The following is a 22,883-nucleotide window of genomic DNA, read 5'->3' on the forward strand; positions in this document are numbered from 1 at the left end:
GTATTCACTTGATTATGCTTAGTTCAGTGTGGCATCAAGCACCGAAAATAGCCGACCTCCAAGCTCACAACGCGTCGCGCTGCGATGCGTTGTGAGCTTGGAGGTCGGCTATTTTTTATATATCCGCCAAAAAGGCCCTTTTAGAAATGTCAGCCCCTGCCTCTCTAACATTCTCTGCATGTCCCTGGAGAGTAGGGTCACACTGTCTGCGATTGGCTTGCTGTCAGTTATGGATGGTTGCTGTCCTGACAGGTTAAACGATGATGAGAGTTTAATTACAGTTTATATAATAATAATTGTAGGCCTATAATATATGCGGGGGGAGGGGGTAATCAAACTCCAGAGAGAAAGAGAGAGAAAATGAGAGGGTGGAGAGAGAGAGAGAGAGTTGTGTAGGCTATGTGTGCACTTGTTTAAAACTAAGTTAAAGTTGGACTGTCATAACCTAAGTGATATAATGACTACAGAGTAGACATAAATTATTACATTAATTATTGTTTTCGGCGCGTGGCACTGTATGCATGGAGTGTATAGGGCATAGCAGTGGGTGTGGTTTACTGGTGCCACTAAAAAGAATCTCCCTTAAATTTTTCCCACAGACTTTTACAAAAAAATGTATAACAATTATTTTAAGCCTAGAACCAAGTCTTCCAGGATCCTGGTGAATCATGATTATAAAACATTTGATTCTGTGAAAAGAATAAGAATAAGAAAACATGATGTGGACATGGACATCAGGGATCTCCATATATGGGCATAAAAGGGATTTGTTACCCCTGGCATCACAGGGATCTCCATATCTCCATATATGGGCATAAAAGGGATTTGTTCCCCCTTGCATCACAGGGATCTCTCTAATAGGGCATCATTAATATTGATGAAGCCAGAGCGTGATATCAGAGCGGCAAACCCATTCTGATAGAGTGGTTCCCCTGACATCACAGTGACATCAGAGCATGATGTCAGAGGGGCAAACCCATAGACACGTGTACACGTCTACACGGACTATATATATATATATATATATATATATATATATATATATATATTCATAATTATATGATATAGGTCTACTACATTTAATAAATTAGATCATCAACAATGCATAGATAATGCATCGCACACATTGGCAAGAGTTGCTTTTCTTTTTAGTTCATTGCCTCTTAAATGAGAAATTAAATTGACTCTATAGGCTTTAAATAATTTATTGTTATAAATATTTTGGTAAAAGTCTATGGGGAAAATGAATGGGATTTTTCTTTGGTGGCACTGTTAAACCACGCCCACTGCTGTGTCCTATTGGAGGTTTTTTAGGAGGGGCGGAGCTGCGAGGAGGAACAGCGTCATATATTGGAGCGCTTCGCAGCGGCTCCTGCTGGGTACGTCTCCGTCGGGGTGCTTCGCTCTTGGGTACTCCAGAAAATAACACAAGAAAGAGAGAGAGGGGACCTGAGAACGGGAGCGAAAAGGAAAGGAAAACACCTCTAAAAGAGGGAATAATAGACACATTTAGCTTAACCAATTTAGGAAAAAAAGATGCCTTCAAATAAAGACGACGAAGGATGGAAGGGCTTTGTGTGGAATTCGGAGAGAGGAGAGTTCCTTGGACGTACCGGTTCAAGTTGGTGTAAGTATCTTTTTTAAAGGTTTTAAAAAAAGAAAGAGCTGTCAGCTGTGGACATTTAAAACCACGCAACGGAGGAGTTTGCGGTGCTGGCTGGCTGGCTGGTGGCGATGCGGTGGCACGAATAAAGCACGATTATAACGCGGAGGATTGAAGAAAAGCACGCGTGTTTGAGATGAGAGGAGCGCGCCGCCTCCTCCGTTTCATTCCCAGGCAGGCGAAACACCTGTTTGATTTGACTTTGCTGCATTTCGTGATGATCGGCTTCGATCATACCTGATCGTGGACAGACAGTGTGCGTGTTCACATTGATTGCACACATGATTTCATTTGCCACCAGTGGGGTGCTAATATGCCAGTCGTTTTCAACCAGTGGTCCGGGGACCACCTGGAACCCCCTCACTCAAGGACCACTGGCGGTCCCCGCGGACCACTGGTAAAATGGAGAGTTGATAACCAAAATGGAGAGTTGTTAACCAAATGGACCCTTATAGATCCTTCTCGTAAAATGAAACTATCGATTTGGTTTCTTTTTACGCTCTCAATAGTTAAATGATTGTTAAACATCTGCATTAATACTTAGCCTAAAAAAAATTGTAGGCTATAATAGGCCTATATATTTTTTAATACCAACATTTGCCTGTGATCTCTCTTATCCAACGATAAAAAAAGAGGTCTAAGTTTTGTGTCTGAGAGGCAAAGATCTCATCAAATGGTGGTCCGTGGCTCAAATGTCGATTAAATAATGCACCTTGATATGAAAACGGTTGAATGACCATGTTCTGTGACTCATTACACGCACCATTATTTGATACAATGTCACTTACAGCCTCGATCTGTCCTTGGAAACAGATAAACGTCAGGCAGTGTTTTTAGTCTTAGCCATTTTCTTTTTAAACAAACAGTGATGTAACTGCCATCAAGGTCATCTTTGGAAAAAAGGGGTTGTGTGCGTGTGTCTAGTAGTATAGTGATTGTAAATTCAGCGTGCATAGACAGTGCGCATGCATGGGTGCTGATGAACTGCGGCACGCACAGGCAGGGAGAGAGAGAGAGAGAGAGAGAGAGTAGCCTCCTAGACTAGAGAGGACATGATGTGTTTTTCGTAATTTATGGACGTTAACCTGCGAGTCTTAACGTCTTAACGTGACGCCCAAACAGAAAGTTGTGTCCGCTCATGTCACATGATGGTGGCGGGTGACGCAATCAAAGGGTTAAAACTGCATCAAAGTCCAAGGTGAGTCAAGGTGATTTGGGGGCCCTGCTTTGGAAATGGAGAGACTAGTATAGCCTAGGCTTATAGCGAGCTTCTTGTCTAGCGCGTCTTCTTTGGTTTCCCCTGCCGTGATCAGATGTCAGTCGGTGCTGCAGAATTGATTAACATGTGTATAGAGGCTGTAGCGTTTCTCTGGTTTCCTCCACCGACGCCATCCATCCATCCATCCATCTATCCTCCTCTCGACGTCCCCAATGTCACACAGTTAGCTAGTGGTGGTGGGGAAAGTATGATCAATACTGGAATGTAGAAATACTCATGTTACAAGTTAAAGTCAGGGAATCCAAAATGTACTTGAGTAAAAGTACAAAAGTATTGGCATCAAAATGTACTTAAAAGTACCAAAAGTAAAAGTACTAGCATTTTTTGAAAATGGCAGATCTACAAGCTCACAACGCATCACAATGCACTGTGAGCTTGTAGATCGGCTATTTTCAAATTTGGCCTATGTATGAAGTAGGGCTACAGTGATTAATGTATGTTTTACAATATAATCATTTATATATATCTTCAAGGTAACTAGTAACTAAAGTTTTCAAGTAATTGTAGTGGAGTAAAAGTGCAATATTTGCCTCTGAGAAGTACAGTAAATGTACTTAGTTACATTACACCACTGCAGACACACACCTCAGAAACAAGTTGAAAAAAATGTGGAGTTTTTGGCAGTGTCACTGTGTATACTATTACTGTAGATAATGAATGAAAGGTTTTGGAGCCTATATCGATGACTTGAGATGTATTAACAAGGGAATGATTGGTACTTATGCCTATAGAGTCGATCAACTTGTGTGGAACGCATGGGTTTTCGTCCTTCCGAGGTCAGCATGAAAAATGCTGATGCGTTCATTGCGTTGGGTAAAGTCATGCCATGCGCAATGGTGCCCAGAGGACAGGTAGTCTGCAGTAGCACCGATTTACCAAGCTGAATTTCATTCTTTTTTTTTTTCAGTCTGACTTGGTAACGCGTTACCTGAATCTATTTGCCTTTTTAAAAATGATTACAGGCCAACAAACATACAATGCTGGGAAAGCAAATCATGAATTTCTAATCGATGGCACTCACAGGAAAGCTAAGCATGACATTGGGGACAGGTAGTCTGCAGTAGCACCGACTTACCAGCCTGAATTTCATTCTTTTTTTCAGTCTGACTTGGTAACGCGTTACCTGAATCTATTTGCCCTTTTTAAAATGATTACAGGCCAACAAACATACAATGCTGGGAAAGCAAATCATGAATTTCTAATCGATGGCACTCACAGGAAAGCTAAACATGACATTGGGCATGCATGACTGATCCAAATGTGTCTGCTGTATATACGGCAAAGAAACATTCTGTATTTCTTATTTATTTATAGTCTAGCCTTGCATCTGACCACTCCCAGGTCTTAAATGATAAATTGTCCAACAACAGTAACCTAAAACTGCTGTGTGCATATTTGACCCTTTGACATTGCCCTGCTGTGCAGCAGCAGAGGACATACAGTAGCTCGAATAACAGATGTCTAACTTGAGGTCTATATACAGAATTGTATGTCCTCAAGTAGTCGTGTTGAACGCTGGTTACAGTGGGTTTCTTTTTTTTAAAGAATGACAGTGCCCTCGATACTCAGATGTTGGAATTACAGTTTCTGGTGCATGTTTTCACTGTCTCATCCGTGCAGAGCTGAAAAAAACAATGGCTGCCACTGTTGGATGATTTGAATGTGAAAGCTAGCTCTGTAGTTACCCCCCTCCCTAGAGGAGACACAAGCCCCACTGTTTGCATCCATTTTGCCTGTAAATGATCCTTAAGCCTGAATTGGCTAGTTGCCAGCCCACTTCATGTCAAGGAGACTTCGGAACTACTTCACTCCACCTGGGTTAATTAATAGGAATGACCAGTATGCCTTTAACTGGCACTATGTTGCTGCTTTGTTGGTGAGCACGATTTTGTGGCAGGTTAATTAATTTTTCCACCTGTGGTATGTACATATACTGTAGATAGGCTTACTCTTGGCAAAGTAGTGTTTTGTATTTGATATCATTTAATCACTTTCAAACTGGCATCCCTATTTTGGACACATCATAAACAGACTGACATTTTCATATTGTTCAAAAATATATAATTAAGCCTGCGACATTCTGTTCTGCTATTTTCATTGTATGATGAAATATAACAGAGCTATTTTCATTGTATGATGAAATATAACAGAGCTTAAGTGGTTAAGCTAATGGAAAGTAATTAGATGGATTAAAAAGTCATGTCATGTCTTGTAAGACTGAAATCTCAGGTGGGCAGATAGTTTGCGTGATACATGTTTACTGTGTCTTAACATGCAAATCTGGGGTACTTGAATGTCATCGGGTCGTGTTTGTTAAACCAGATATGCTGCTGCAGAGATTGTGCAAGGCAGGTGCTTTATCAGTAATGCTGCTGTTGCACAATAGGAATGTATGCCTTGTAAACTTTAACTTAACTTCCCTGCGAGTGCCATTGATGAGTGTGTAACTCATCATCGGTCACTACTGCAGCACTAGCCACAGATCTCCACCAACTGGTAGTCTGTCTAAATTAAATTAATACACTAAGACTGTGTGAAAACAATTTGTGCAAGAAAATTATAAATAACAGCATCACAGAACCAATGTAAAGACTTAAGGGTAGTCATTCATATGTGATGGCATCAGGATTTAGAGATGCTCCGAATGCGATTTCTGGGGACTGGAATCAGTATCTGCCGATACAGATATTCCCGACCACAGCGTCAAATCCATAAATTATTCTATTTATTGTGTTACTGTAGCACCATTTATAATATATTTAATGATTCTTCTTACAAAACATGTATATTAAGTATAAACATTAGGAGATTGCTCGCTGAGGTCCTCAAAGCTAATAGAGGCATTATCGGCCTATCGCGATCAATCGGCACATCTCTATCAGGATTGGTTTTCATAGCAGAGGGCATATGCGAGACTATAGCATCAATGGCAAAACAAGATCCATAAATGCTTCATATTGCAGAACTTTGTGCACTCCCCAGCTCTTTTGTGTGGTTATTAATAATAGTGGTGTTTGGTGGTGCGAGGTCTTGTTTTTTTTTACACATCCCTAACGCCCTCCTTTCTTCCTCTGCAGTTAAGATCCTGGTTTTCTACCTGATCTTCTATGGATGCCTGGCTGGAATATTCGTCGGCACCATCCAGGCCCTGCTGCTTACCCTGAGCAATTACAAACCCACTTGGCAAGACAGAGTTGCACCACCAGGTAAGGAGTACACACGGAGCCTCTGTTGTTTGTCATTTAAACATTGGACATTTGTGACTTTGTTGAGTGGATTTCTCTCCTGCGAGAGCAAGAAGTGATTCCTGTCCTTCAATATAACTTTAGACCACTTGACATCAGGCACTTGCACACATAGACATCAAAGGGGGCTTGAGCTCCTGCCCCTTTACCCTGCTGTAAAACAAATGCCCTCGAGACCATGAATGCATGCTTTTACTATGGAGAAAGAAATGCTTTCCATGTCCTACAGCATTCAGGAGACTTGTCTTTTCCGAACTTTCCTGAACTTGCAATTTTATGTTGAAAGAATGTGTCCTCCGTCTAGAAATCCACATCGTAGGCCGCACACCGAAAATAGCTGATCTACAAGCTCTCAGCGCGCCACAGCACGATTCATTGAGAGCTTGTAGATCTGCTATTTTTTGCATTCTTTACCAAAGGAGCCCTTTTAGGACATTTCATTTTCTGCACGTCCCTGCTTGACATGAATGTAATTTTGAGTACTGTTTAACGGACAATAGTTTGCTTAAGCCCTCTTTTGATGAACCGAGTAACATTCCAAGTGAGGCCTCAAGAGTTTTAGAATGGTAAAACTGTATTGGCGTTGTGGGCCATATCTGCATCTTGACATGGATGTTTCAGCACTGCCTTGCATTATCAGTGCTTCTTCCCCTGTGTGCACACTGTTGCTATGCTTCTACCCCAGGCAGGGCTTGTCAGATGCAAGCATGGCATGTGTAATCTATAGCAGGGTCAGAGGGGTCACTGTTTATGACTCCGCAACAACTGAATCATCGCTAGAGACGACACGATCTGAAGTGTTTGCTGTGGCAAATGCAATTTATTTCTGGAGGAAATCGATTAGGGCGAACAATATGTATGCATGCAAGCCCCGGCTGTTATTTTCTAGGCCAAGCTTTACCAGCGTCGACAAGTATGTTTGCCTTACAAGAGCAAAGGGAGGGGGTTGGTCAAACACAATCTTATTGAATTTCACACTTAAACAGTCTAAAGCTAGTTGCGCAGCGAGATAGGAGTGGAATTCACACAAGCACGGACACCGGCCTCGGCTTAGGCCACGGTGTTCATGTGAGGCCATGCAAACAGAGGCCCCTCACAAGATGATCTGTTACGATTATCAGCTGATTTCCCATTCAACTCCCATATTCTGCGTAAAAGCTCTCGCCTAATTGACCATATTCACGGAACAGCCATTTTGGAACTTGGAAATGGATTTCCCACCACATGAGCCCTAGCGACCCTTTTCTGGGCATGTCATAAATAATAGATATTTGTTGAAAGCCGCCAATCTACAACAAGTCACACTATGACCGTGTGATGTTGTAGATAGGGATGGGACGATATGCGATATTATCGTTTATCGTGATAAAAAACACTCACGATAATCGTATCGTGGAGATTTTATTTATCGTGATATCGTCCTCCGTCATGCATTGCAGAGCTGCATATCTGGTACCACTTAAACCCTCTATAATTGGTAAAAGGTACTTATAATACACATACTTGATACAGTCTTTTTTTCACTATCAAATTTCTTTGCCAAAAATAGCAGATATACAAGCTCACAACGCGTCGCAATTTGGCACATGTTCCGCCCCTGGATAATGGATTTTGATTATCGCGATAATGACATAAATCGTGATTTCTTTTGTCACAATAATCGTGATATGAAATTGTCATATCGTCCCTTCCCTAGCGTCTCTTTTCTGGGCATATCATAATAGGCGAACATTTTGTTGAAAGCGGCCAATCTACAAGTTCACAACGAGTCACACTATGATGTTGTGTGATCTGTGATGTTGTAGATCGGCTATTTTCACTATTACCGGTAATACTCGAACAAAGTGTGTTTTGTATGTATATATGGTTAACGGAATGTTACATTTTGCTAAATTACTGGAGGGGTTGATGGTGTCACATGGGGGTGGGGGGTTGTGTGGAGTTCAATGTGGTGTTGGCTTCCATATACACTAGGTGTACTGTTCAGACGATCTCATGGTAACGCCAAATGTATGTGGCTCACTCTGACGAGAGGCCTCTCGAATTATCGGCAATGTGCACTAAATATTGTCCATAGGTCTATTCAAATGTTAGTTGCTTTGTTTGTTTAAAGGGCCAGTTCACCCCTGGGACAACCAGATCTTATTTTATTGTTGTTTGGGACACGATCAACACAATCTTGAGTTATTTTTTGTGTTCAGTCTGTGTTTTGAGATATTTTAGTATTTCAGCATGAATGATGATGCATTTTGCATCATATGAGTCATCATGCTGCATCATATGATGCAAAATGCATCATCATTCATGCTGAAATACTAAAATATCTCAAAACACAGACTGAACACAAAAAATAACTCAAGATTGTGTTGATCGTGTCCCAAACAACAATAAAATAAGATCTGGTTGTCCCAGGGGTGAACTGGCCCTTTAAGGTTGAATGCCTGAATGTCCCTTGGAGGGACATTCAGGCGTCATAGATGCAACAGCAGTAAGAGGTACGAGTCAAGAACCAAATCAAGATGAATAAGAACAAATGATGAGCTTTGATTCTGGCAGTAGATATCTGCACTGGGTCTCTGAATGAATAGATGTACAGATGTACAATCTATCAGTACATACATGTACAGTATCAAGAACAAATCTAAGAATGGATGCTTGTACAGTTTAGGTGTGGCCAATGGCATTTCATGGATGATTTCATCAAGTTCGCATGAGTGCATATGTTGATGGGAATCGGCAGGCTAGATTATTATGTAACTTACCAAAAATACAACCCTTCACTAATGGGCTTTTAGATGATACGCACATTGCCATTACTTCCCCTTTTTTTTCAGAGGGAGTGTGTGATCACAATGAATACATTGGAGGATGAAGAATGGTCATGTGTTGATTCATTCCAGTAATTCCACAACCTAAACGCTCTACACTTGGCAAACTATGGCTTAGTTTACTGGGATGTCAGCTTTGTGGTGGTTGGTCCGCGCTTTTTTTGTTTAAATTATTTCCTCCTCTACGCCAAATGTCTACTATTTTCTGTGAACCTTTGGAACAGGCTGGGTAGTAGAGGCTGTTCAGAGTGGTTGTAGAGTGTTATCAGGCCTGTAAACTCGTTGGGCGTCACAGTAACCTCGGTCTGTTAAACCGTTGTGACTTGCTTCGGGAAACATCAAAGACGTGATAAGTCATCTACCCCCCCCCCCCCCCACACACACACACACACACACACACACACACACACTTCTTCAAGCAAACAATGGGAGTGAAAAACACTTGTCGTCCTCTCGTCCTCACTGCTGCCGTTTTTCCCCTTTTCCCCCTTGTACGGATAGTGTTTTGTATTTGTTGATGACATTGTGTTTTTCATGCTGTATTGATGTATTGAACACATAGGACCACAGTGGAAACAATTTAGTTGTTTAAAGTTTCCTGTGACCGTTTTGAACCCTGAGTGACCTGTGAATGGGCTGGGGTCAAGGCAGGGTGTATGCCTGATAGGGGGGGCCATAGACGGGAACTTGAAGGAAGTAAGGGGGGGCAGGGTGTGTTGATGTTCTGTGGACGCGTGATTCCTAAACCCACCAGGATTGAGTTAAGACCCGCCTCGTGGAAACGCGAGGACTTCCAGGAGTGGCTGAAATCCCTGCCTGACACATGGAGGGTGGATAAAGTCAGAGGCATGAAGACTTGTACTTGAGAAAAGCCTGCATTTGCACAATGCACAGCTATTAATTTCTCACTACAGTGCTCAAAATAAACTGTGCTAAAAAAAACTTGAAACTGACTTAATTGTACTGTGCTTAATAAAGGGAAAACTTTGTAACTTTGCTAAAGAGAAAAACGTACTGAGAAAGCTATTAATTTGTCACTACTGTGCTCAAAATAAAAACTCTTACTGATTATCAGTTAAATTGATATGGTTTGGATATGGCTTTGGGCCTATTATGCTGCGTGTATTATTGTAATGATTCAGTAGGTAGTAGGTACTTTGCACTTGAGCGAGCAGCACTTAGGTTCATGGGCACTTTCATACTTAAGATTATCGAGAGGAGGCGGGTCTTAACTCAATCCTGGTGGGTTTAGGAATCACGCTCTGTGGACAGGGGCGTCACAAAAGTGGGACTGAGTTACTAGGGCCCAAGGGTTAGGGCCTGGAATTATTGTATACTTAAGCTTTTGAAAAATAGCAGATATACAAGCTCACAGTGCGGCAAGCTTGTAGATCTGCTATTTTTGAAAAGTCGTGAAAATGTGTGCAAATCTTTGAATATATAATATATATTTGTAACTCAAATGTTCCTTCTTGGGAGTCCTTTTTTAAGATGGGGGGGGGGGGGGGGGTCCGTGGCCAAATACATATAATTTTGGGGGTCCTTCCCATGAAACGGTTTGAGCACCACTGACATGGAAACATACGGTTTTCAAAAAACCTTAGAAGGATTTGAAATATTCAGACTTGCACAAATTGTCACGATTTTTCAATAGTTAAAGTACCCAGGGCCCAGAATTTGGTGCGACACCCCTGTCTGTGGATATCTTAGTTTCAACATTGACAGCGTGAACCCCAGCATCCCCATCCTGGGGGCAAACATTCGCTGAACGTAGTAGATCGCATCAGAACGCATTGAGAGCTTGTCTATCGGTTATTTTCGACAAAGAGATTTAGTGTTGAGGGGGGAAAAAATTATTGAACCTAGTGAGTGCATTACTACAAGCTATTTTGTCTGCCTCTTTTTTAGCAGATAATTGTTTGTGTGTGTGCGATTGTTTATTAATAAAGGTTTGTTTATTTTGATACTCGTCGTTCTTGCAATTGCGAATAAATGTTCTTTTTACATTTAAAGCCACCCAAACTGAACACTTACCTTTGGGGAAGTAAAGTGAATACCGTAGATTGCACCTAGGTAGGGTTGTCAACGATTATGACATTTTACATGACGATTAATTGTCACTCAAATAATTGCGATTAACGATTTAATTGTGTTTTTGAAGTTGCACATGGCAGTAACCTAAATATACAAAAAATGACAGACAACTTTATACTTACAAAAGAACATTGATAGTGGAAATGGCCACTATGTTCCACTATTTTTGAAAATGTTGAAAAATATGAGAATTTTTCAACATGGAAATGATTGACAAATTAACTGCGACTATGTCAACTGATTGCGATCTGACGATTATGTAATAATTGTGACCTACACCTAGGATCTCCCACCCTGTAACGTGATGTAGTCACAAGAGAAGTGCTGTAGTGTAAGCCATCTGGCTTACAATTTGCATGGCCCTGCGGGACCCCGGTCAACTAACTTTTAAAGTGGTTAGGGATTGGTGTGGACCTTCTGGTGTGAGGAGGAGCAGGTGTGAGTTCTTGCCTGTTTGTGCATCTCAAATGCTTGGGGCAGCTAAGGGTAGTTAAGACCACCATTGTCATGTTAGCAAGGGGTGGGGGGATCGGCATCTGTAAATCCAAAACACCCTCCTCCTACTGGGACCTTTATTTCTTTATTGTGATTTCTTTATTGAGTGCAAAATTGCTTGGAATCCATCAAAGTGAAATAATGACCGTAAAAGTGCCAGTGTAATTGTTGGTTGTGTTGTGCTGAAAACTAATTGCATCCCTCCCGTGGCTGTTGTACTTGCAGGTCTTTCACACACCCCACGCTCTGAGAAAAATGAAATCTCCTTCAACATCAACGATCTGGAGACCTACATCCCTTATGCCAAGGCCTTGAGGGAGTTCCTGGTCCAGTACGACGATGAGGCTCAGAGGGACCAGATGAAGTTCGAGGACTGTGGAGGTATATAGAATATACTGTGTGTGGTAGGGCATTCACCAAATATTCGAATATTCGAATATCAAAGTCACTATTCGACATTGTTCACCGAAGTCGAATATTCGCTTATTATTTTTTTGTTTTTGTTTTCTCTTTAAAAAATATATAGTTTATAAAGCTTGGCTAGATAGGAAGTCATAAGAATGAGTTGTCAATGCCCCTGGTGGATGAATTGTTTAAGGCTTTATAGTTTATACCAGGGGTTCTCAAAACTTTTTAGGTTGTGACCCCCAAAATAAACATATTTGAACTGGGGACCCCCACCCTGACAAGCACTTGGAACCTGTAGGTATTGCATTTAATTTGACTCGGTTCCGCAGATAAATATTGTGAAAATAGCAGATCTACATGCTCACAACGCCTCGAGGCGTTGTGAGCATGTAGATCGGCTATTTTCACAATGTTCGCCTCTTGGACTTAATATTTGACAGTTTGGCCTGTCCTGTCGAATATTCGACTATTCGAATACTTTGAAGTCGAATAATTTGAATACTAAAAATCACTATTCGTGAATGCCCTAGTGTGTGTATCATCATAGTGTGTCAGATTGACATTTTGGCATGCAAAAGTGATGGGTTGCCGCACGCAGGTTCTGATCGCTCTTGTTTACTGCTGTGGCGTAAAAAGAAACCATGACATGAAATTTAAACATCCCAGCAAGTCAGACCTGGACCAATCGGTGACGTCTCGATTGGGTCAAACCATCAAGTCAAACCATGACTAGTCAGATCTGGTCTAGAATATCACCTGATTTCAACCAACATAAATCTTGCCCACGAAAACGGATGTCCTGGATTAATCGGAGAGGGTCCTATCGAGGCCAGATAAATATAACTAGTCAGATATGTCCCAGAATATAACCTTATATGCTCATATTTCAACTAACATCACAAACGATAACAATAACCTGTCAAACAAAAAAGTCCATATGACGTACTGGTAATGACGTCAAGTTCATCCCCATATGGGCTGTGATCTTGCCTGGTTCTGAACGTCACCGGAGTCACCGGAGGACGTTGTCATAACGTCATCATGGTGTAATTTGTTTTGCAGGGATGGCTTGCTGCTTATCATAAATGGACATTGTAAAATAATTATTAATTAACATATTGGAACTAGTACCATATTGTAAACCTGTTGCAGGAAATCATGGCTTACTTCATCCACTGTCTGCCTGTATGTTTTCAATGTGATATCAGACCAACTTGTCGTACAGAATCTATCATCCTGTAACTTTAACTGTAACACTAACATCATGGTGAAGTACAATAGTAACAGTAATAGTTAGAAAATGTAACACTTTTAGTTTCAACCTGGAATCCCCATTTTGGGCTTTTTTCAAAAATGTTCCAAAACGATACAAAAATTGGTAAAATAGCAGATCTACAACCTTACAAAGCTTTGCGAGATGACCAAAGGTTTCTTCCGTATCTGTAAGCTTTCAGAAAGCACATAACAGAAAACGGTCAGAAAACAAAAAAATAGCACATATACAAGCTCATAGTGTGCACTGCGAGCTTGGTAGATCGGCTATTTTTTTTTAATCGTGAAAATGTGTCTTTGAATATTATTTACCCGATTCTATAAATGTCTTCTAAATTCTTCTTCTAAATCAATGGTTCTCAAACATTTTCATGTCAAGGACCCCCAAAATTACATGTATTTGGCTGTGGACTCGCATCTCAAAATATGTTGTTCCAGGGACCCCCAGAAGCAGAGATTTGAGTTACAAAAGTTTGCTTTGAAAAATATATATTCAAAGATTTGCAAGCATTTTCACAATTGTTCAAAAGTAACGTATCAATTCTGACCTGGTTCTTCTCGTCCTTCAGAGGAGCCCGGAGACTACAAGCACAGGGGGGACATGGACAGTGACATTGGCGTCCGACGGGCCTGCCGTTTCTCCAGGTCCTGGCTGGGGCCTTGCTCAGGCCTGGAAGACCGCGAGTACGGCTTCAAGGAGGGCAAACCCTGCTTCGTTGTCAAGCTCAACAGGATCGTCAACTTCCAGCCAAAGGTGAGTTCCCAGACCTCAAGTTCTCCCAACTACTGATTGAGACTGAATAGACTCCTTTGGTGATAACTGATTGATATTGATCATAACAAAAAAAAAACTGTTGATATTGGAATCCATTCAGCCAGGGACGGTACTTAAAAATGTCACTCTATACCAGTGGTTCTCAACCTGCGGGTCGGGACCCCCAGGGGGGTCCCCACATTATTTTGTGGGGTCCCCAGATGATGAAGTTAATGTGCAACATTGTTTTCTCACTCAACAGTAAACAAACCAACATACAGTTTGATGTCATTACGTGCGCATCCCGCATCAAAAACTCATTCAAGTCGCCAAGGGACTCATTCATGTCATGGTCCTGGGGTCCCGGGGATGCGCCTCCATTGGAGTCCATGTTAAAATAATTTACTTATTCTACTTAAGTTGCTATATTAGTTTAGATAGTTTAATTCGTTTTTTAATGTATTGTGTAAGATAAACACTGTAAAGATTTATTATCAGTTAAACCTGGAACAGCTAAAAACTATTTTCACTAGTAATTCTCAAAGTGGGGTCCTGGGTCCTTGAGGGAGTTCCAGGGGATCCCCAGATAAATGATAGTTAGGAACCAAATAGAACTTCATGGGTCTGTAACTCGGTGAACAAATGGAACCAAATGGACCTGTTCCATTTGTACTCTAGTATTTTAACATTTAATATAAATTGGGATCCCAGTGATATAAATATAATTATGTAGCCTAGTGTATTTAGAAATCCTAGTTCTAAGTTCAAACATTAGCCAAATTGTAAAATAAATATAAGAAATAGGCAAACATTTTGTAAATAGCCGATCTACAAGCTCACAGCGCTCGAAAACATTGTATTGAGGACTCATACAACTTTTCTGGGACCCATTTGAATGACCACCTGTGGGTCCCGGGACCCATTACATTGAAAACCTAGTTACATCACTGAGTGTATAGAGGGTATCTGCACATTTCTAAAGTGACAATTTAAGGACATTTTAATACCTCTAAAATGACAAATTAAACATTGGCCAAATTGTCAAATATTAGAGGCAGAAAATGTGAAAATAGCGTTGCGAGGCGTTGTGAGCATGTAGATCTGCTATTTTCACAATAGAACCGTGTTAAATACAAAATGTAATGCCTCAACTCTTAGTGCTAGTCAGGGTGGCGGTTCCCCTGTTCAAATATGATTATTTTGGGCGTTGCGGCCTGAAAACGTTGAGAACCACTGTTCTATACTGTATAGTCATGATCAATCGTCTTGTTAGAATGCGAATTTCATACCAGAGCCAAGCCATGTCCTATGCTGTAAATTGGAGGAAAACCAAGAATGGAAATGAGTGGTGCCTAACGTCTAAATGTTTCATCTTCAGCCTCCTTCCTCCAACGACAGCATTCCTGAGGACGCTCATGTCAAGGTGCAGCCCAACGTCATCCCCATCTTCTGCTACCACAAGGTACGTGGGTAGCTGGAATCATAATGTATGCCTTTTTTAGTCGTTTTTATTTTTTGGTTCGACACGCACAACGAACCCAACAATGTGCTCGAACAGAACCGTTGAAAGAGTTCTGTCAATGGCTTTGATCACAAATTAAGAATTGGCCTCCCACCTGCATAAGATACACACGCTACTCAAGTGAGAGACCCTGGGCCATACTTTCGTCCATGCTAAACCCTAAACCCCTAAACTTCTTTTTACTATTTTGAAAATCATTTTTATATGGCTCAAATAGCTGCATTCAATCTACAAGCTCGCAACGTGTTGATATAGATCAGCTATTTGAAGTATTTAAAAAAAAAAATGTAATGTTGAAGACCCCTGCTATAGAGAAACCACCATGTCTGGTGTTCCCTGTGGATTGTTATTGCGATGGCAAAACACAGGTGGATATAATTACGAAGGGATTTTGTGCATCTGCTCGAACATCCCTCAGTGTGTCACACAACACACGCTCGTGCAGCAACACATGCTAAAACTGCATTTATAAATCGCTACTACATTTATTTCCTCAGATATTACGTACTATTCTATATTGCAAAACGCAGGCCTTGAACATGTTTATTTGCTTAATGTAATTAAACTCTAACAATATTCTGTCATGAGCCTGTAAAAAAACTGAATTGTTTGTTTTGTTGCTACTAGAATAGGCCTACTACATTTTATTTATTAAGAGCTGTTGTTTTATATGCTGCTGTGAAGGTCAACAGAACGGATGGTACATCCATTGGTCTGGTATGGGTCAACAATGAGCTGCACAGTTGCATGCTTGTGCAGTTTAATTCTCTTATATAGATGATTGCAGTGTTTTATCTTCTGTATGTTTCGCATTTGGAATGTAATATGAAGAATTCTCCAACTTTCATTCTTCCCGTGTGGATTCACAACTGCGGATCATCTGTTTTCTATTCCAACTTTCATGTTTGTACTGTGTAAATTTGCTCTTCAATTCAAAGAACTTTATTTTCCTTTCGGAACTTTGTTTGTGCAGTGGTTAAAAACACTGCACAAACAAATTGCACAACAACATTCAACTTGCTTGATTTCTTTTTCTAGAAATTTAAGGTAAAGAAACACATACTTAACGGAGATTAGAGACCTTTTTATTGCACATGCACTTAAAGTTTGTGTTTAATCACCTTGCCATGATATAACTTCAAATTTTGGCAAGGTATCTTAAAATATTTGATTTGATTAAAATTCTCTCCATTGATTTTGCATGGTGGTCTCATGCACACAAACAAATACAAAATGGGGCGGCATAGCTGAATGGTTAGGGAGTCCGCCTGAAAAACCGGAGCCCCTGGTTGTCCCAGGTTCGATTCCAGGCCAGGGTTGCAATGTCGATGTGTGTCCCTGAGCAAGACAAGACTCTTAACCCCTAATTGCTCACGCGCTCCTTGTGGGCAGCGGAATCAGCTGGGTTGGGCTGAAAATACTGAATTTCCCTTGTGGGAGGAAATAGGTATCTATTATAAAAAAAAAAAAGAAAAAAAAAAAAAGGATTCATGTTATGTGATAAGTTATCTATTGTAATAACTTATATATTATTGTTATAACTTATATATTCTTTATAAAGTTGATCAGTCTGTGTGTTTTTGTGTGGTTATTCTGAGAGTGGGCTTGTTGTGTATTTGAACCTTTGGCAAGATCCTTTTCTGCTAGTCAGGACTGATGCGCTGAAGACTAGATAACGGCTGGCTGTTAAAACACTTTAATTTACAGCTTGACACGGGAAACTGTTCACGTATTTAAGTGAAAATTTCACCAGAGAAATGTGAGATGGAGGGTAACATTGATGAATGTTTGTTTTACAGCAGGGTTCCCCAATTAGTTTTCCCCACGGGCCGAATTATGTCTAGGGTACTAAGCCGAGGGCCACAACATTGCGGGAGGCGACGGTGGCGTTCTCCCTACTCCACCGACAGATATACAAGATATACTGTTTTTGCTGCTCTTATACCAACATTATTATAATTATTATTGGTTGTGGCACTAATAATTTAGTCCTGGGATTTAGTCCTTGTGTCACACAAGGAGCAATGCACTCCTTAAAGTTGAGGCCTAAGCATCTGTATAACAGCAGCCAGTTGACGGTGCAGAGACATAATTGCCTTCCTGTAATGCGTTAACGAGCGGCTGTCAACTACTTACTTGCATCAGCTGGACACAGACGCACACAAACCCTTCCCTCTACAGTGCTCTAAAAGTGACTGGAGTCTGTCTCATTTCTCTCCAAAAGCCCTTGAATATGATTGAAAAATGATTAAGGATTACTGTGATTATGGTAAGCTTATGTTTCTTATCGCACGACCATAACTGTAACTTTCACTAGTCCCTCAAAAATATTTTGACTTGCGGGACATTAAAAAACTTTGAGCACCACGGATAAAGAAACATAGGTATTTTCAGGAAACCGTTAGGATTTAGAAGACATTTCTTTTAGATAAATTTCAGGTCTAAAATGGTTTAAATGGCAACGAAAAGTAATTCTTGTTTCTCCGCTACCGGCAGAGAGAGGAGGACGCCGGGAAGTTGGGACAGATCAACTTCTACGGCATCGGCGGCGGCTTCCCCATGCAGTATTACCCGTACTACGGCAAGCTCCTGCACCCCCACTACCTGCAGCCGCTGGTGGCCATCCACTTCACCAACCTCACCATGAACCAGGACATACGCATCGAGTGCAAGGTCTATGGGGACAACATTCACTACAACGAAAAGGACCGCTACCAGGGACGCTTTGACATTAAGATCCACATCGGCACTGTATGACCAACGTCAGCACACATAGCACTTTCTCTGACCCCCACTTCCCCTCTATCCCTCCCTCTCTCCCTCCCTCTCTCCCTCTCTCCCTCTCTCCTTCCACCACCACCTTCCTCTCGGCGACCCTTTAACCGCGACGCGATTACCAGAGGTAACGAAAACGTAACGCCGGGCGATGTTTTAAAACAAAACCCGACGAAACAACAAAAACGAATGCAGGGGGAGGGAGACGATAGCTGTTAAGTTAAATCACGACTAGTCTTGAATAAATGAAGATATATATAAAAAAAAAAGAAATATAAAAATCTCATTGCAGGACCGATACTTAAAATCTGTCTGCTTTCAGTACCTAGCTTCTCTGCTTCTGTCTAGCGTTTAGGTGTAATTTACAGGAAGAGTAGCAATAGCGTAAATGAAGAAAAAAAAAATATTTATTCTACTGTAAATGAGAAAATTCCACGAGCCATGGGACATTGTTCATTCATGACTGTAAATTGTAATTCCACCACGGATGTGTAGCGAGCAGTGTTCCTTGTTCCTTTTCCGTAGATTTGCTGCCTAGTGTGGTTTCGGTATAAACGTTTTTGGAGTGTACAGTGCAGTAGTCGCAAATTATGTTTTTCGTCCTTTTCCAAGCCATGTCGTAACCTGTTTTTTTTTCTTATGTGAGCAAGCTTCAGCCGTCACAGATGTGTATATACGTATATATATTAATGTATACATGATGATTGAAAAAATATTTTGACACGGTACGTTCTGATCTCTTCTGATCTGTGAGAGAGAGAAAGGCTGCACTCCAGGGAACTTTATTTTTTTTCCGTCTTTTTAAGTCTAATCACGGGAGAATGTTTTTACTTTATTTTTTCTTTTCTACTTTTTTTGTTTAGTTTTTTTTCTCTCTAAATCACTTAATGTGGGGTAGGGGATTTTTATTACTGCGTTTCATGCTTTTAATCTTTTGATTTTTATCTTTTATTCATTTTTTTTGTTTTCTTTTTCTTGAATGTAGAGTTTGTGTGTCCGGTTCGGTAGACACTCAAGCCCCTTTAAAAGCTAAAAAGTGGCAGTGGTGCTAGCGAACTGCTTTTTAAAGAAACCTAAAGTGAAATGATTGTCATTTTTCTTTTTGATGGATGCATCACGGCACTGTGGTGTGACTTTCTGATGAATGTTTTTAGCCATTTAAGATGGTGGAAGAATTTTATATTTATGCAGTTGTACATTTTTTTTCTTCTTTGCAGAAAAGTGTAATGTATAAATACAATACCAAAGTCACTGGTCCGGGGGGTTTGAGGAGAAGCTGTTGTCGTCAGAAGCAATCAATGCAGTACTCCGTGTTTTTAGGATCTTTCGTCGATGTTAAGTGCTAAAGTCAATGTCTAACATCAGTCAAGTTTTCAGGAGTTCATCCACTCTTGTCATTTATTTAATCAGTAAGAAACAAACTGAAATAAAATTACGAAAATTAAAGGAAAACTGGAAAAGTAATCCTGTGCATTATTTACCTATGCTCATGTATACAAGTAGGGAGAGCTGAGAAACCCATTATTACGGGAAAGTTCTCTAGACCGCAGTTGGTTCTGACCTCGCTTTGTGATTCGCTGTTTTAATAACCTCTAAATATCTCCTAGTAAACAGAACGCGTCTACCTTGTTTGCTTGCCACCTGTGGTTTTAAAGCATTTTCTTCTCTTTCTAATCTTAAAGGAGTAGTTCACCCCCAAAATGACTTTTTTTCTATTGATTACTCATGCCATGGAGAGTAGAGTTCAATAATATTTTTTGGTTTTTGTCACATTCCTAAGACAAAAATTTGATTCAAGTAAATTTGAACTACTCCTTTGAATGTTACTGTTGAAACTGGTAGAATTGTAATAATACACTAGTCATGGAGGGAGCTATATGGTGATATTGACACCCGTGAGCTGATCTATGACTATCAACCCAAAGGCCTCGTGCCTACTATGACTGCAGCTCACCAGGGCCAATGGCTAACATCTTGTGCATTATTGATTAACCACATGGACCCTAGCATCCCTAATCTAAGACATTTGGCCTAGATGGACTATCTACATAGATCTGTTTTTCTTAAGATTTATTTGGGGATATTTATGCCTTTATTGATAATGAAGTGAAGTTATAGACAGGAAATGGGGGGAGAGAGAGACACACACTGTCGGGATTGGGACTTTATCCCGCGACACGCTGGCAGGCTACCATGGAGCCTATGTGCCCGGACAGCTACAGTAGGCCAGCAGTCCGGGCCATAGAGCAGCCTATTTTCTGCAATATTTAGAGGGGCTAGTATAGACCCCTGGGGGACTCGGGGTCAATGTAAACCTGTAGGGTTTGGTATGGTTAAGTTTGAGTTAAGAAATGGGATTTGCGTTTCACATTAAGAGTATACCCATAATGCTATGCTAGTAGATAATGTACAGCCAACAATTCCATTGTAGGTTGTTTTTAAAGACGTTCTTGTGTTCCTTTTCACTGTAACTAACACACATGGTCCTTCAATTTTCTTTTTATTGAAGCAATACTACACCCGCATCATGCAGATCTTGGCGGTGGTGTGCTGCAGTCAGCCACCAGCGCAGCGTTGCAGATCAGTGCACCGCTGCCGGTATAACACGACCTTGAGTGTGTCATAGTGATTACAGTTGTCTTATCAATATTTATAATTGGATGTCAAGACGACTGATGACAATCTCATTATGAAAGTCTCGTTCTTTTGTTAATTCTTTTCATTCCCTGGGTGTTCAGGTGTATAATGTAAGTGGGATTAACCACTGATGTGGGATATTGGGTGCATTGACATAATTATAATTACAGTATTTATATTAAGTTAACTAAGGTGGAATGAATATAGATAAGTGGTCTGTGATCTCACACACTGGAATGGCTTTTCAGACGATTAGAACACGGGTTCGCGACTAACTGTGCTGCAATGGGAGAATCATACAATGGTCCAATTTCATCAGTAAATAAAAATGCAGCCGTTTAAAGACAGAGCTCAAACTGGATATGATAGAATGATAGATTGTGACATTTTGCTGCTGGGGATGAGAGGACTCGGGAACGACGAGTCACCAAGTGATGTGACACGCTGACTAAACCACAATGACACCATTGATTCTGTAAATGTCCCTTCCACTGTGGTGGCTGCTAACTGTTGCCCCAGGGCGGATGAATTCTATGTCGGAGGAATGCTTCATGGAAAGAAAAAGACAAAAATTATGATATCAATATTTATTGTCAAAAAGTTAGTCACTGCTTCATGGGTTGCATTTGTAGTCCTACACCAGCCATTTTGAGGACCGACCAACCATGTGCGCAGCAGATAGGGGGGGATGGGGGGGATTAACACCCCCACTTTTTTTGGGTGGGGGGGATATCCCACCCAGTCAAAAAGTCTGGATTAAAACTCTTTTTTCCCCCAATTATTATTATGTTTATCATTTGTCTAAAAACTTAAAATTACTGCTGGAATAAAACCAATGAGCGATACAATTTAAATAATTGAGGGTCCCTATATTATATACTCACCCCTTATAAAGCTAAAATGGTTTCTCCTGCTTTCACGTTGTTTTGAGACCTATAGTAGCTTTGCGGTTTGTGTGTCCGCTTGCATCATGTTATGGTTGTGAAACTTAGGTGTGCTATAAAGGATAATTATGATCATCTGAAGTAAATGGAAAAGTCTTTTCATTGGTCCTGCAAACATAATATCAACTCTCAGGTTCTGTTCGCCCCGCCCTCCCCCGGTCCTGACTAGACTGTAAAGCAGCTTCTTCAGCACACAACAGCATGCATTGAACAGAGACGGGGAGAAAAAAAAAAAAAAAAGACTGCAAACGTAACATCAACTTTCAGGTTCTGTTCGCTCCACCCTCCCCCGGCTTCTTCCACACACAACACGCATTGAACAGAGACAGGGAGAGAGAGAAAAAAAGACGTAATGTAACATAGAGCAGCATGTTTCATTACTGTAAACTGAGAGGAGAGCTTGACTGTTTACACTCAAGGAAGCAGCTGATGTCTGTGGGTAAGCATGCAACAGAAAATCTTCTCCCCTCTTCCTTCTTCCTTCTTTATCCAACACCATTAAGCAATAAGCATGGATAACGTTTTAAGCACAAATGCAAGTGTTTCGAACGAAACACCTGTTTGCTAAGTTCTGGAAGGAAGCACTCCCAAACTAGTGACATGATCAGTTGATCACAATCACATCACGTTATGAATGTATGTAGGTTCCCAAATTGTGAAAAGTGAAAAATGGTTTGGTTTGTTGCAACAATGACTAGTTATCTAAAGTATGGTAATAGTGTCAAGTAGTGTGAGGATTAATGTTAGAGTGTTTGTGTTTGAGTGCCTCAGTTTGGCCGCTGCAGAGTTCATGTGCAACCTCTTCCAGAGAGATAGATGGAGATACTAGAAACTAAACTGCTGGATGTCCCTAGTAATAACAATAATTGTATAATATCCCATCATCTATCTAGTAGTCATATGATTATGTCATACAAAATTAACAATCTAGGCATCACAATATTTTTGTTTCAGTCAGTCACAGTAT

The 22,883-nt window shown here is 40.7% G+C and overlaps 1 protein-coding gene across 1 annotated transcript; it reads left to right on the forward strand.

Annotated features, from left to right (window-relative positions):
• Positions 1–1,536: 1,536 nt before the first annotated feature.
• atp1b1b (ATPase Na+/K+ transporting subunit beta 1b) lies at positions 1,537–18,317 on the forward strand (the record flags this gene model as incomplete). Its single annotated transcript, XM_080720385.1, has 6 exons — positions 1,537–1,627; positions 6,020–6,148; positions 11,830–11,985; positions 13,854–14,038; positions 15,417–15,500; positions 18,057–18,317. The coding sequence occupies 6 exons, from the start codon at positions 1,537–1,539 to the stop codon at positions 18,315–18,317; spliced, it is 906 nt and encodes a 301-aa protein (XP_080576511.1).
• Between the last annotated feature and the right edge of the window lie 4,566 nt (positions 18,318–22,883).

Source organism: Nannobrachium achirus, assembly GCF_963921795.1.
Source record: "Nannobrachium achirus genome assembly, chromosome: 24".
In the NCBI taxonomy this organism is placed as follows: Eukaryota; Metazoa; Chordata; class Actinopteri; order Myctophiformes; family Myctophidae; genus Nannobrachium; species Nannobrachium achirus.